This window comes from Miscanthus floridulus, chromosome 11, assembly GCF_019320115.1.
Source record: "Miscanthus floridulus cultivar M001 chromosome 11, ASM1932011v1, whole genome shotgun sequence".
NCBI classification, from domain to species: domain Eukaryota; kingdom Viridiplantae; phylum Streptophyta; class Magnoliopsida; order Poales; family Poaceae; genus Miscanthus; species Miscanthus floridulus.
In genome coordinates this window covers 61,779,720-61,796,349 of record NC_089590.1, presented here as the reverse complement: position 1 = coordinate 61,796,349, position 16,630 = coordinate 61,779,720, and the positions used below count along the sequence as shown (strand labels likewise).

Sequence of the window (16,630 nt, the reverse complement as noted above, 5' to 3'; positions counted from 1 at the left end):
ACGGGAGGGAGTAGTCTACCTGTCTACTATAGCTTAGGTCATGGCGTTGCTCGAGCTAGTGTGGGCCTAGAGCAAACCAACAATTTTCACGGGAGGCTAAAGCTATCGGTGCTGCCCGTGCGGGCGTGCGGGACTGGCCTAGTCTTTGATGCCAGCCAGACAACGCCGCGCTAGACTTCAGAAGAGTGAACTTAAAGGAAGAGCATAAAGGCCTAGGCCCACCCCATCCAGTCTAAGTCCGCGTAAGGCCTTGTTTAGTGGTAGGATGTAACATTTGGGGTGTCACGTTAAATATCATATGGGATGTCGTATGAGATGTTTAGATACTAATAAAAAATAAATTAAAGAATACGTCAATAAACCGTGAGACGAATTTATTAAGCCTAATTAATTTGTCATTAGCGCATATGTTACTATAGCACTTTATTGTCAAATCATGGACTAATTAGGCTTAAAAGATTCGTCTCGCAAAAGTAGTCGTAATTTATACAATTAGTTATTTTTTTAGTTTATATTTAATACTACATGCATGTGTCCAAACGTTCGATGGGATATGGTGTAAATTTTGGGGATGAACTAAACAAGGCCTAAGAACATAAAGCTCACAAACTTTTAGTTGCACCAAAATGTAAGTAATAACAATGCCCGGCGTCGAAAAGAAAGCATAAGATACGCGTGTTCATGATAGTTTTTTTTTGTCATTTAGGAAGACAACGTAGTGGTACATCATTGCAAAAGAGTTTGTGTCTTGGACCTTGTGATATAATTTTTTAGAAAGGCGGTAAAAGCTTTACCGTATTTTTATTAGATAAATAAAAGAAAATAAAACACATTATGACAACTAGGAGTATGAAAACTCCCAACTACTGAAGACGAAAGAAAAAACCAAACTACTACGGCGCACAGGCCGCCAAACTAAGCCATGAAAACGATTTAAGCAAGTAAACAGAAGAGAGCTCCAACTCTTTAAGAACCGAAAACCAAGCAAAAGAAAACTACTCTCCACCAACGATGGGTCTCGTTGCCAACTGGAATTGTTGGATAACTTTGAAATATCCCTTGCACTCAAAGAACTTGCTCCCTCTCGTTGGCATAGGTATAGAGCCTAATGACCCAACAAAATCGTGATGATCACCATGTCCAAGAACACGGTGGACCTGCATGCTTGGAGGTGAGAATCCCCAATTGCTGTACGGTACGACCACCATGCTGTCGTCCGTGCATGCATGTGATAGACTGCGACAGTAGTATGCATGCTGGCTAACACATTGATGCATACTCCTATGGTCCAGAAGCCTACATACATGAAGAATTGAAGATCGTATTCCTATGCCTCTCCCGTCGTCGTCGTCGCCGCTCCTGAAATGAAAGAAAGAAACCGTAAAAAACTCAATATAATGGTCTCGTTCGCTGGTCTGAAGTTTGGCTGAAACTAGCTAAAAAATACCGTTTCGACTGAATTGTTGTGAAAGAAAAATATTGTTCCGACTAAAAAAAAAGCTGAACAAGCCGAATATAGGGTAAGCCGAACAAGACCATGTATCCTGGTGGAACGTCGATGGCCCGGCCGGTTAGTTAGCTAGTAGCTAGCCAATGCAAGTCAACCTTACAAGGCAGGCTTTCATGTCTGCTCCTTTTTTTGCTTGCTTTTTTTTTTTGTTCTACTAGTTAGCGTGTCCGTGCGTTTCTAAGCGACAACTAAACTTTTATACTAAAAATGTACGGATCGCATAATAAGATAACAATACTGTAAAAGTATATGGCCGACGTTAAAGTGACATTTAATCTAAAAAGCTAAGTTCGTGAAATTTACACAGTCACGGAGAGCATGGCGTCGTAGGCTCACAAACTCTACTGTGTAGATCTTTCCGTGATGCGGCTAAGATCATGTTTTATATCGGCAGTAAGAGATTTTCGATATCCATTTCTTTCGTGCGCCAACAAATCCACGAATAAGTTCCACCACATCTCCATACCATTCTGTACACGGCGCTGGCAAGCGAATTGGCCACAACTTATATAATTAGTTTTATAATTAGCTCATATTTAGTCCTCCTAATTGATATCTAAAAATTCAATATGACAAGGACTAAAGTTTAGTCCTGGGATCCAAACACCCCCTAACTCTCGAATTCTGCTGGCTGCTCACTTGCACCACCATGCATATGTGTCTGCACGTATATACTCTAATGCCAGAACGTCTAAGATGGTCTTTATTGTCCACCCTTTGAAAATATCATAACTTTAAGGTTGCCATTTATGTATGTTGTAGGATTGGGATGCTTTGCACTGATCCATGAGGATGTTCATGAGAGTCGAAATTTTTGATGCCATTATGATGTCTAAGCTTACCAATCAGACAGAGACGAACTTAATTGTTAAAATATTTTCAACACTGCTTTCATATACTCCCCATGTCCCAAAATAGAATTCATTCTCGCTTCCCGAGAAGTTAACTTTTTTTTAACTTCGACCAATTATATATAAAAGAATATTAATTTTTATAATACATAATTAGTGTCATTACATAGACCATTGAATATATTTTCATAATAAACTTATTTTGAGATATAAATGTTGCACGTATTTTTTACAAACCTAGTCAAAGTTGAGAAAGTTTGACCTGCACGTATCCCATAACGACTTATATTTTGGAGCAGAAGAAGCATATGCTAATGGGAGTAGTCAACTGAAAGTCATGATGAACACAACAATACTTTCATATTATATGATAATAGGAGCACGAAGAAACGTAGAGGAATGGACCTATATACTAATGGTGGGAATATTCGTTTAGAAAATTGCAGAAGGTTCACTAGTCTCACCATGTATAACCTGTAAATTTTTTATTTAGCACCACTGATGTTCTAAAGAAGCAGCCACTTTTTAATTTCAGGTCTGCATGCTGGAAACACTAAAATTAAAGGGCCAACCTTGTTGAGTCGTCTTGCTTGATCTTTACCAATTGTCTTGCTTTGGCTTTGCGAACAAATTATACTATTGGCAAAGACTAACACATAAAAAGGCAGAAGTTGTAAGAATAAAGCTAGGTGGCTTACTATGCATTCAGCCTAAATTTAATACCCTCTAAATTATGGACACCATATGAACTGTTGTAACTGACATGTTAACTCCATCAAGTAGTACACCTAAGTATTGAACATGCACATGCATAGTTTTTTATCATAGAATATATTTTTGTCCTATGAGACAACATAATTTTTTTTCTAAGTGACAGCAGAGAGCCACAAAATATTAGACAAAAACTCTCATTTTACTATCTCTGCATCTGCTAAAAATTTAACTAAAGTTTAGTTAATCCATGGAATAATTTGGATTGTGCCTTTTGTACTGCCCCAACAGTTCTTTTACCAAGCATATACAAAATCTAGTTAACAGCATTCGATCCATAATCAAAATTCATTACCTTGGTATCCGAGGATCATAATGCAGAAGGTTTGCCGAGTGTCGGAGATTTGACCTCGGCAAACGCGTCGTGATCATTTCCACTCCGTCACGTTACTTTTTTTCATCGAGTGTCAGTTTCAGCTCTCGGCAAAGAGCCGTTTACCAGCACTGTAGATGTCGTGTGCTGTTTATCGAGTGTTACACTCAGCAAATCCTTTGTCGAGTGTTTTTTTGGCTTTGCCGAGTACCTGTGGCACACGGCAAAGCGACTGTTTCCGGTAGTGGTAGTGACCTTGTAGCACAACTGGTAACCTGGCACGTCGACGATAATTGTGCAGGAAAAGTAAATTTGGTATTCTACATGCTATTGAGACATATTTTTGGCTTAACTGCAATTGCTTCAGCTTTCTCCCACACAAATTCTTCAACAAGCTAAGGTGCACCAGAAGCCACTGCATCATAATTTGAAAGGAGCTGCAACATTTACACACACACAAAAACAATTATCCTATTGAAACTAACAAATTGTAAAATCTTGTGTTGAATTCTGTTGAATTACTCCATAAAAATCTCACACTATGCTCTTGGATTGGTGCATATCAATGAAGATCTCTTCCCATGTCGCTTGGAAAGACTATCTACAGACTACACCAATAGACAAAAAATTCACAACTTAGAGATTATGTTTTTTTTATTCTCAAACAAGCATATTTAGTCCAATCATCTATGACTATTAGGACATGTGATGTTCCAAACTTTTCAACTACCACTACTGTTCTAGCTCCAGCCCTGCTTATTAGCTGTAAAAAGTTTTGAAGGTCTACCCTTCAGAAAACTACAAATATGATAGAAAATGCATATTACAACTCATATCTAGATGTGTCCACTCTTAGTGCCACAAATGTTGCTTAAGTTTCATCAACATGCTCTAATTTTCTTGTGTGAAGCTGACGATTTAGTTTTGCTATACTTCACTTTGCATAGCACTATGTTCTCTCCTCCCTCCCTCTCTATCTCGTGTTAGAAACTTAAACTGCAGTATGCGTAACTAAAGGTTTAGGTGCCTCTACTGGATCAATTATTGTTGGTTGAAAGGCTTTCATTGATGAGGCCTGATCAATTGTGTCTCAAGTATAAAGTTCAATGATTTCTTTTCTAAGAGGAAAAAGAACTGCACAGATCAAGTAGCAAAGGAAATCTGAATAATATATACCTCCAGGCAAGGAAGAGAATGTATAAGATGTAAGATTCTTTAAAGAACAATAGTATTTTAAAAATTTATATCGTGTTTTGAACATTTCTGTCAGGCCAACAATCTCATCCTCGGATGAGTTTTCTTCGATGCAAATAAAAGACATGAATTAAAGTCTCCGATATAGCTTGGAAATAAACCGTTGAATGTTTCCTGTATAGCTCTCTACCCTGCAAATAAAAGACAATATGCATAAGCTAGCAGTCAGTAGATCTCAAGGGGGCACACTGGCTAAAGGATGCAGCATTACGACCATTACCTAGCCATGTACTTGTTGATGAGAATTTATATAAATATAAAGAATGAAAAAGACGACAAGAAAGATTGATATTAGGCCAACTTCTTTTGATTCTTTACAAACACATCTGAAAGTTAACATGTGGGCTATGGGCATCAAATCAAAACAACAAAAAGAACATGGATTCGACCATAAGTAGCATTTGCCCTCTTTTTTGAAAAAAAGAAAGGTACTGCAGAGTTACATGATTATCAATCTTATCAGCATCATCAATTTTTGGCAATTGTAGAACTCAACCAAGACACCCATTGAAGTGCTACATCCCTAGCTCGCAATCCAATTAAGAGTAAATTCTCCCAAGCCTAGCTCCCCGGCCATTATTAAACTGCATGAAGGGCTCTGAAACGAAGACCACTATTTGAAAAAAGAGTAAATGATAATCCCAATCAACTAATTATCTTAACTTCATTTTCTTGGCAAAAAAAAAAACAGTTTATGCAATTCAATAATAGTAAAAAACAGTTGGCTGTCGGAGACCCTGCGCATGGACATCTTGACATACAGATTCTCCGGCCCATCCAGCTCACCCTAGCATCCGCGGGGAGCACCTGAGCTGGTGCCGCCACTTATTCCGCAACCGCCACTAGCTATGGAGTCCTTGATTGACGAGTATCAATGCTGAACAAAAATGTATTGCACACTGTTTTAAGTATACAGACTCCTAATACTATTTATATTCAGATTCAAATTATGAATATCTGATGACTGATGATAGTGAAAACTAAATTTATTGCACAACTGAACTGAATTTGCTGAACTCTAACAAACAACTATTAGTCTGAGAATTGAAACAAAAGGGCAATGGCGGCTACACTTACGTCAAGCAAGTTGGCGTCGATCCTAAACTTCCACGATGGCAGACCAATTCCGTCGCCTGAGTTGTCGTCACTCAGGCCTTCTTGTCCAGCAGGATCGAACAAGAATACATCCGGAGCCATCTGCAGCAACGCACGACTTAGTACAGTCCCTCGTAGCAGTGTATCGAGAAATAAATCAAATAATACACCAGAACCCTTGCTGATGGATCTCGCTACCACGTGACTCCCGCAACCTTGTTGCCGCTGGATCCTATGGACCTCGCCCCGGTGGAGAGGGCATCGCAGAGGAGGACGGCGCCGGAGGAGATCTTAATAGCAACGGTGAGGATAGGGAGAGATAGGATGCAGTCATATGAGCAGGTTCTAATAGCACCTCGTTCACATAGGAACATGATTAAATAAAATTTGCATAATCTCAAATATGCAGCGGTCATCTTATACTAGTGTTTCTCATGATTATCATGAAATCATTGGCTGAGTAAGGAAATTGAAGGAAAAAAAGTTATCATCTAGAATAAGATGAAATCATAAACGGCACCTGATAAAAGTAGTTGCAATCGCCTTCTGTTAGCGCGGCATCGTCAAGGGCCTCTTCGCAGTCGTCCGACGGCGGTCGGCGTCGACGGCATGGCTGTTGGACGAGGAGGGGGCGTTCCTGCGGCGTCTGAGGGCTAGATTAGCGTCGTGGCGTCCAGCCGACGAGTGCCTGGTGTGCGGCGGCGGCGGGGCGTTGTGGTGTCCGGCATCTTCTGCGGGGTGGCGTGGATTCGCGAGAGCGCACCACGAGAAGGACAGGAGGGGCGCGTCGATGTTGGTCTGGCGTCGATCGACGATCCGGTTTACGTGGAGATAAAAGATATCTGACCGAGTGAGAGAGGGGCACCGCATGATTGTTTTCTTTCGTGCATGATTATTGTTTCCTTCCATGCATGTGGCCTTAGGTGATCGATTTGTTTCTTTTAAAGCGAGCGGGGATCGCAGGGATGACAGTTTATTTTTCTATCGCGTGGGGTATCACACGACGAGAAGAGAGGAGCGACTAAAAAAAGTCGCACTAAAAAATTATTTTACTTTTGTTTTTTTAGTTGTAGGTGATACGCCGCCGTCGGTAGAATAAACTAAACGCGAGTGGGGTGGGGTACGAGTCGTACGACTGCCGTGTGCACTGGTGAATGGTCAGGAGTTACATGCTATATGCTTGGCTTGCGCCGGTGACAAAACTCGATGGCGCCTATGGAGTCGTCGGGTCGGGCGGTTGTTGCGACGGGGGAAAAAGGGTACGCGGTCTGCGCAGTAGTGCTCTGCTCTACCACCATGCATGTTGCCGATGGGTGCGATCGATCTGAGTTGACGCGTTTCACGTGCGATTGTTTAGTCCCGGCCCGTTCGGGACGCAACAGTCCTCACACCATAGCGTAAATTCTATTGCACTCATCTGTCATCTCATAAGGAAAATCCCATTGCACTCCTGGAAAACACGCTTCCAAAGGGCAAAGGGGTGACATGATGCAATGAGAGAAACTTGTGAACAGTCCTCACTCTCTGCTGTTTCTTAGCTCCGGTTCCTTAATTCAATGATAGACTGACTGATTATGGTGGAGGTTGCAGGGTGAAAATGATTTTGAAGTAATTCTGGTAGAGTGTGGGTTTTTTTTAGCTCGTTGTGTAAATAGAAAAGTTTTTTTTAGATTTCACCAAAATTTGTGAATTCTTCTGAGAAGCACCGCCAAATTGCCCCTCAGGATCAGGATCAGCCCATTAGGAACCTGAGCTCTGAAACTTTTGTTATGCACGTACATACTGCTCCATGAAAACTACTCCCTCCCAGTCAGTTAGCAGCCATCGGCCGGCTGGGTCCAATGCATGAATGCATCGGTCTTTTTTCGGAAATCATAAACACTATCGCCAAGGTAGATGAAACATTTTGGCATTATAGGCATTAACCAACCCCTGAGAGTACTTCAACTGCAACCACAGTTATAAAAAAAAATTATAAAAAAAAAAACGCGACCACCGAACCCGGCACGGCACGGTAGGTCTTCACTTTTTGATAGCCTGCTTGATTAGGCCGTTGCCGTCGAGATGCATGCTTATGATGGTCTTAGGCAGTAACGCAATGTCATGTGTGTGACAGTGTGAGGCATTTATGCTCCTACCATTGTGCAACTTACCACAACAAATATCAACCGTTAAGAAGACATAACTCTCGTATGGAGGACTAGCTAGTGATGTCTTTTTTGAGCATTAGGGCACCCACAATGTGATACCAACTTGGGAGTATATCTATCACTAGTCTCTCATCATACTATCACACGGAAGACATAACTCATAAGTATTGCAGGGACGAGCCATAGCTCGGACAGTCGGACGGCAAAGTGCTCCGGTGGAGGAGCGGCCGGTCGTGAGTTCGAGGTTCGCTCGTCTCACCTCTCCCACGCACGAATGGACTACAACTGTAATATCTCTCAACCGTGTTTTAGTAGATATAAATATAGCTATATAGGTACATATTACAACTTGTATTCAAACATTGAGGCAATAAAAAAACATAAGCACTACTCCTTTCATTTCAAAATAAATGCATTCGTACTTATGTACCCAGATAACCAAGTATCTAGGTCATACCTAAAAATATACTTATTTTTGGATAGTAGGAGTAGATAGTATTATTTAGCACATATAAGTAATAAAAAGTACTATATTAATTTTTCACATTTTTATTATTTTTAAACATAATTAGTATAATAGATATTCTAAGTCACTATACAATTGTAATAAACTTATCAAGTTCTAGTCTACATTTTTTTTTATCTATATCTATATTTTCTCCTTTGAAAACAGTGTTTGTGTATTTTGAATATACATAATTAGTTGAAATGTAGGTAAACTACGAAGTCGAATTAAATGCAACAAGATAGCTAGTTAATTATGGACCTTAGACCATATAACATATAGTATATCCTGTTGTAATGCTCGGGCATATTTGTTAGTCTCTAATAGTGCATAACTAGTATATTTTAAATTAGAAAAATATATTACAATACCAACATTACATTGCCAACCGGTATAGGCCCAGCCCACTGCCGCACTTGGGCTCAGGCGACGAGGAGCGGCGGGGCTGGGGGTATCGGGCGGAGGCGCGGAGCGGCGACATGGCGGAGCGGAGCGGGGCGTGGCCGGGTGATACAGGGAGGGCCGGGGGCTGGGGGACGGCGTGGAGGCCGGTCAAGCGGAGCGGAGGCAGCTGAGGGGAGACGGACGAGAAGGGGCGAGCGCGGGAGAGAGAGCGTGGGGCGTAAAAACCGAGGCTTCACCACGGCAAGACGCCGGAGGAGACTCTTGTTCGCTTCGCTCGACGAGATGGCGCGTGCTCCGCGGCCGTCTCCGGTGCCCACCCTGCTCCGCCTCCTCTCCTCCCACCCCTCCCTCTCCGCTGCCGCCCACGCCGCCCTACTCAAGTCCTGCTCGCTCTCCAGCCCCGTCCCGATCGCTGCCACCGCCCTCCTCACCGCCTACGCGAACGCCGGACTCCCGAGCGCCGCGTCCCGCCTGTTCGACGAAATGCCCGCGCGGGACGCCGTCGCGTGGAACGCGCTTCTCGCCTGCCTCGTCTGCCACGCGCGCCCCGGGGCGGCCGCCGCGGCCTTCCGGGGCATGGCCGCCTCCGGGCTCCCGCCCACGGCCGCCACGCTCTGCACCCTACTCAAGGCGTGCACCGCTTCGCGTGCCGCCCGCCCCGGCCGCCAGCTCCACGCGCGGGGCGTCGTCTCGTGCCACGCCGACGCCGACGTCATAATGGCCACCGCGCTCGTCGATCTCTACATGAGCTGTGGTCTCGTCGAGGACGCCATCAGGGTGTTTGTGCTCACGAAGTGCCCAAAGGATGCCGCCCTGCACAATGCTCTTCTCTCAGGTTGTGTGGAGAACGGCTGGTTCAGCGACGCCTTCTCGATGCTGAGGCGGCAGACAGAGCTCAATGGGACCTCGCTGACCTCTGCTCTCACGGCCTGCGCAGCGACAGCCAACTTGGCTTATGGTATGCAGGTGCATTGCAAGGCTCTCCGTGGTGGGTTTGATTCTGACACCATTATATGCAATGCGCTTATTGACATGTATGCAAAATGTGGGAGGGCAACGGCTGCAGGTATGGTATTCGACCGGATGGCTACCAGAAATGTGGTCTCCTGGTCAAGTATGATTGACGCTTACGGTCGCCATGGACATGGTGTGGATTCTTTGGATTTGTTTAAGCTAATGGAGAAAGCTGCACCAATGGTCTTGCCAAATGCTATCACATTTCTGGCGGTTCTGTCAGCCTGCGGACACTCTGGCCTGGTGGATGAAGCTCAGTCCATGCTGCATTTGATGAAGAGCAAGTACGGGATTGATCCACAACCAGAGCACTACGCATGTCTAATAGACATGCTAGGACGTACAGGCCGTATTGACGAGGCTTGGAATCTATATTGTAGTCTAACTGCAAGTCGAAATAAGTCTTCCAGTGCCGTCTGTGTCGCGATGCTGAATGCCTGCAGAGCAAACATGGATGCTGTAAGAGGAAAGAAGGTGGCTGTGCGCATGCTGGAGGTTGACCCACGAAATCCTGGGATTCAAGTGTTGATATCAAATTTTCATGCTGCTATGAGACAATGGTCTGAATCAATTGAATCGCGGAGGCTTATAGTGGACAAGGGTCTCAGGAAAGAAGCAGCTAGCAGTCATGTCTCTTTTGGCTAAAAACATTTGCCACAGCGTGGCAAAGGTTGGTTTGGGATACCAAACAGACCCTTACCCGAAGTACACACCACAACTGGTATAGCAAGAATTTTAGTGCTGATTTTGATTTCGTCACCATAGTTCACTTTTGTTTTGACAGATAAAAACATTGAAAGTTGTTGGTATATATATGCTTTATTAATGCCAAATGATGCAGCTTCATCTAGCTTACTTGTGTTTCCATATGATTACTTGTGTAACACTCTCTGGTGTCGAGTTAAAAAGGAGCTGTTGTTGTGCAGTTTGACGCGATTAGAGTGTGCCTGAATTTTTGTTCTCTTACATTTCTGTGTTTTATAAAAAGGATGAACTGAGGAAGCCATAAACAATCCATGAGAATGGATTCGAAGAACTGACGATACATCTCTTGGGAAACTATATAGCTTGATAGTACGTTTTATGGCTCCAGACTCTTGTATTGTTGGTTTTACTGCACCTACACCTTTTTTTTTATTGGTTCAGTATAATTGTGAAATTGTCATGATCTTTATATGAACTTACACACCAATACAATACTGTACAACAGAAGTATCAAACGAACAGACATAAATACTTTCTGAAGTTGGATGCGATGAAAAGCCTCTTCACGTGCAGCTCGTGTATATATGTGGGTGTGGTAGTGGATCAAGTTCAGCGCTGAGAAGATGATATTCATCTAGGTAAAGCAACACCCTTCGACCAACAGGTACATAAAAAGTGTTTCCTTGTACCATTGGGAAGAAAAGACAACTTTGTCAGTATTTTTCTCTCACAATAAATCAACGAACAGTACTTTTCGGTCTGACTTTTCAGCGAAGCGAACAGGACAAATCAGCAAAGCGAAGCCAAGCGAACACTACCATCTAGTATGAGAACAGGGACGATGACGGAACCTATAGCGGCGAGAATAGCATACTGAGATGAGAGGAGATTTTCACAGATCAGATAATAATTTAGCGATAATCCCGGAACAAATGCGGTGGCAAACGGAACAGGAGAATGGACCTGGGATGCACCATAAAGAATCACAGAAAGGACCCTACTCGATATCCACAGTACCCTAGGTAACAAACTCAACAGCCGACTGGTCGATTTCCTTTTCTTTTTTTCCCAGAAATCATAGAAAATCGTTTGGGGTTCATCATTCAGTTCAGATGGCAAGACGCCAGTTTTCAAACAAAACAGGAGTCAAATGACAGACTTGCTGCCATCTGAAATTGTTGCAGATTATCCTGTTGAGAAAAACTACTGCATTTTTGTTTTCAAAAACAGCACATACATGATGCAATAAATTAGTAGGAAGCATATGCAGAGGAGCATATACTATACCGACAGAAGCTAAATGTGTTGGTACAAGGATTGCACATTTGGACGAGTCATCAGACAAATCAAATTCCAAAAAAAAAAACTAACCAGCAAATGCATAAACGATATACTTGCCACAACGCATCGTGATGGTGTTGAGAACAGTGATTGAGGCACGAGCAAAATAAGAGGCTGACTTTGAAATCCAGCTAAGGGAATCACCAATAGTGTGCGGTGTGCCGCGCAAAATTCTAGGAGCAAGGAGCTTTACATTCCTTCCTTGTCTATGCAAGTGTGAACGTGTGCCACTAACATATAGATATAATAAATAAAACTTAAAAGAGAATTTCATTCTACTATAATGAAGCCTAGATTTCTTTCCGCGGCCATTGGCGATCCCATAGCTAGAAAATTGCAATATTGAGCCTGTCCAAGATGAATTGCCACAAAACAAGCAATCTCACAATGCGATCCATCATCTGACTCATTGGTTGTTGATTCCCCGTGGAGCCCAATCAATGGAAATCGAAAATTGGCAATCTGTAGCTTCTTGAAATTCAGTTCAGACGGCAGAAAAGGGTGCAAGAAACACCCTAGCTTTCAATCACGAGAGCACCCAAATTATGCTTCATGGCATCTGAACTGACTTTCAGATCTTCAAATCGCCTTGTTTAGCATCGATAAGCAGGCAATGGGTAAGTTTGCTACCTCCTATAGAATGTGGATGCATAAGGTGACACGAAAAAAAAAAGGCATCATAGAAGGAGCCCTCTCTGGCAGGCTTCCAGGTTGCATCACCTGTAGTGTCACTGTAGCGCCGGTCGGTGGCTCCAGCTCCACCCAAAATCAACTACGGTCTACGGACAAGAGATTCTTGGGCTTCACTGGCTCCTACAGTGTTCGAACAGTGCCAGGATCGGAGCACCCCTTAGCCTTGTCAAATAAGCCCTAGATATGTTGCTACATGTACCAATTGCATTAGTAGCAGGCAGAGTCACATAGCAAATCCCAAACCTCACCATTCCTCACTGGCAGAAGCACAACCTCTGTAGCAACATTCATTATTATCAGTTCATCGGGGCGGAAACAAACCACCCCCATCTTATTACATCACAGACAAGCATTACTACATCCTAGGACACCACCTGGGTTCCCTGTCTTCAGTGGAGTTCCCTTAGGAAGTCGGTGTTGTCAACCTGAACCTACAATGGCTCTGTTCGCTCTGCTGAAAAGCCAGATTAAAAGTACTGTACCATGGCCAATGTTAACGATAAAATGTCACATTTCTTAGGCACATACTTCAAAATTTTTGGGTTAGAGGGGTTGGGGGGTTAGGGGGGGGGGTAATGTCTTGACAAGTATAGGTATAGCAATCGTTGGATGTTACATGGTTCATTAGATTTGGGGGGCTGAATCACACCACAACACAATAGTCATGAGATGAGAAGATAGCGCAGATAAAGATATTGGAGCTATAGCTTTAGCTTCCTAGTGTACACCCATGAAACAGAATCCTGTCCTAACAGTGGCTTGGCTTCACAGGTGCATCAAGTTTAAGCTTTGAAACTATGGTAGTGCCAAAGTTTATGCAAAGCATTAATCATTTCATTGTCACTGGCTCTAGATTTGAAGAAAGCACTAGTCAATTTCACAGTTAACTTTGTGTTTATTTTACGCGAAAAATTAATAGTTAACTGTCTAGAATAGATGGAAGCGTACCATTTTCCAACCATCTGGGTCAACAAAAGAGACGATCTTAGTGTTGATCCCAGGTAGCGCCCCTGAGTGAGGGCCGTCAGAGCGGACGAGCGACTAAGGGAGGGGAAGGGGGCGGCATGATTGAGGACAGCGCGAGGAAGGAGACGGCTGTGCGGCACGTCTAACGCAAGCAAGCCGTGCGTTAGCCACGTCCTATATTTTTTCCTGGCAGTTGAAAACATAGAATGGCAGTGGTAGCGCCCCGACGTCCAGATGGACGCCCGCGTCTGCACCTGACCCCTAACACCCCCTCCCGCAGCTGTAGTAGGTGGGTCACATTGCAACATGTGCAACACTCCGATCTACTTTAAAACATTCATATGCAACACTTGCAACATACGTCTGTAGACAGATGAAACATTTAAAACATGAGTCTGAAACACTTTCAAAAACACCTAAAAACACTTGAAAACCATTGTACATGTACGCAACATCCAGATAGTACACTCGCAACATATGTGTGAAATGTATGCAACATCTAGATAAACACACTTGCAACATACGTCAGATGAAACATTGGGAATAGACGTTTGCAACATAAGTATACAACCTGTAACACCCTCGGTGTTACGCCCTAAACAAACTACTAAATCATGTCATGAGCATCGTGTTTATGTAATAATGCATGTGATAGAAGGTGTTGATAAATTTCTTGTAGCCTTAAATGACCAATAAAAATGTTAAATGGAAATTTATTCGATAACTCATGTTATGTCAAGTAGGGTGAAAGACCAATTTTTATTGAGCAAAAGTATTATAGAACATGTGTGTGACACCTAAATAAGGTTTGAAGTATAAACTTTGTAGATGACATTGCAACTCTTGCTTTAGAAAAATCATATGACTAGCTAGTATTTCTAATGGCTTGGAAATGGAACTTGAAGTCAAATTCCACTCAAGACTTGGAAGAAATTTTAAGTTCGAAAACAGTGTGACAATGCCATGTTGGTGAATTAATTCTGGAAAATCTAGCTAAAGGTTAATGTTGTGTTTTTGCTCCTTATGGTAGACTGATGTACCATTGTTAGCATGATCGAGGTAGTTTAACTTCAACTATGTTAGGTTAGTTTTTAGACATGCTTTAAAATTCGTGCATGACCTCACCTCAGGCTGGCTGGTCCGGTGTGTGCGGTCATCGTGCTTGGGAGTGCGCTGTCGCGTGGGGGGCTCGCACCGTTGCACGCGCACACCGCGTGTGACCTTGCCGGCGGTTGGCTCATCGCCGCCCGTGCTGTGCGTTGGGGCGGCCGAGCCGTGCCTTGGCTCATGTGCACACGAGCGCTGCGCTGTGCCGAAGTGCTGCCATTGCGCTACGCCAAAGTAGCCGCTGCGCGGCCGCGCTGTGAGGTGCCATCGCGGTGTGGTTATCACGTGCGCCCGCTGTCGCCGTGAGCGTGCGCCATCTTGACCGTTGAGCTGTGCGCGGGGCCAGGCCAAGGCCGCGACCATTGTTGCTGTGTCTATGTGGTAGTCGCCCTGCCCTACGATTCAACTACCACAAACCGTGCCGTCGCCGCCGCGTCTGGGTCAACCGACCCTAGTCACAGGGTGACAGTGACGCCTCTCTGCTCGCCCTGACTCGCTAGCTGCCATGGGAGATCCCTGCTCTAGTGGGTCCACTCCAATTCAAAAGCATCATGCCAAGTCTCTTGGTCTCGTCGTCCGCGCACGCATGCTCGTACTGCTACCATCAATCAGGGCCGCCTTGTCTTAATCCGCTCAAGCTCGCTCGTGTGACCTCCCCACAATCACGCTGAGCGTAGAGCTACCGTTCCTCCTTCCAATCACCAGCTCAAGGCCTCCCAGTTGAAAGGTTCTAATGGCTAGAGGGGGGTTGAATAGCCTAATAAAAATTTCTACAACAACACTTAGCAAACTAGTTAGACAATTATGAGGCGAAGCAAGTGTTGCGCTAGCCTACTAAAAATGCAAGCCACTTACCACAATTCTAGATGGTATAGTTTCTATCCACATAATAGTTATGTCACTACACTAAGTTAATGTGCTCTCAAAGGCTAACTAAAGAGCCACACTAACCATACTAACAAGCTCTCACAACTAGCTACACTAAAGAGCTTGTTAACTAGTTTGCGGTAATATAAAGAGAGTGAGCAAGAATGTTATACCGCCATATCGAGGAAGGAGCCAATCAATCACAAGAATGAATAACAATGAAGACCAATCACCTCGGAATCAAATGATGAACACAATGATTTTTACCGAGGTTCACTTGCTTGCCGGCAAGCTACTCCTCGTTGTGGCGATTCACTCACTTAGAGGTTCACGCGCTAATTGCCTCACACGTCCAACCCTCAATAGGGTGCCACACAACCAACACAAGATGAGGATCATACAAACCATAAGCAATCTACTAGAGTACCTTTTGGCTCTCCGCCGAGGAAAGGTCAAGAACCCCTCACAATCACCACGATCAGAGCCAGAGACAATCACCACCCTCCGCTCGATGAGCCTCGCTGCTCTAAGCCATCTAGGTGGCGACAACCACCAAGAGTAACAAGCGAATCCCACAGCGAAACACGAACACCAAGTGCCTCTAGATGCAAACACTCAAGCAATGCACTTGGATTATCTCCCAATCTCACAAAGATAATGAATCAATGATAGAGGTGAGTGGGAGGGCTTTGGCTAAGCTCACAAGGTTGCTATGTCAATGCAAATGGCCAAGAGTGTAAGCTTGAGTTGGCCATAGGGCTTAAATAGAAGCCCCCTCGAAATAGAGTCGTTGTACCCCTTCACTAGGCACAACACGGGGTGATCGAACGCTCCTATCAAATCAACCGAACGTTGGACCTCAGCGTCTGGTCACGTGATGCGTGCCACGTGTCCCTCTCTTCAAATATTGTGCGCCCGATCTCAATGGTCAGAAGATGACCGAACGCAGCACCTAATAGTGACCGGACGCTGAACCTTCAGCGTCCGGTCATTTCCAGTAAGCTTCTACAAATGATTTTTCCTGACCGGATGCGTCATGTCATGCTTGACCGGACACAGCCAGCATCTGGTCACATGGTGTCT

At 44.0% G+C, this 16,630-nt stretch overlaps 1 protein-coding gene across 1 annotated transcript; it reads left to right on the top strand.

The window, feature by feature from the left end:
- Nucleotides 1-8,912: 8,912 nt before the first annotated feature.
- Nucleotides 8,913-10,753, top strand: LOC136494503 (pentatricopeptide repeat-containing protein At5g66500, mitochondrial-like). Its single transcript, XM_066490663.1, has one exon. It carries the CDS (start codon nt 9,137-9,139, stop codon nt 10,511-10,513), a length of 1,377 nt encoding a protein of 458 aa, XP_066346760.1. The 5' UTR covers nt 8,913-9,136; the 3' UTR covers nt 10,514-10,753.
- Nucleotides 10,754-16,630: the final 5,877 nt, after the last annotated feature.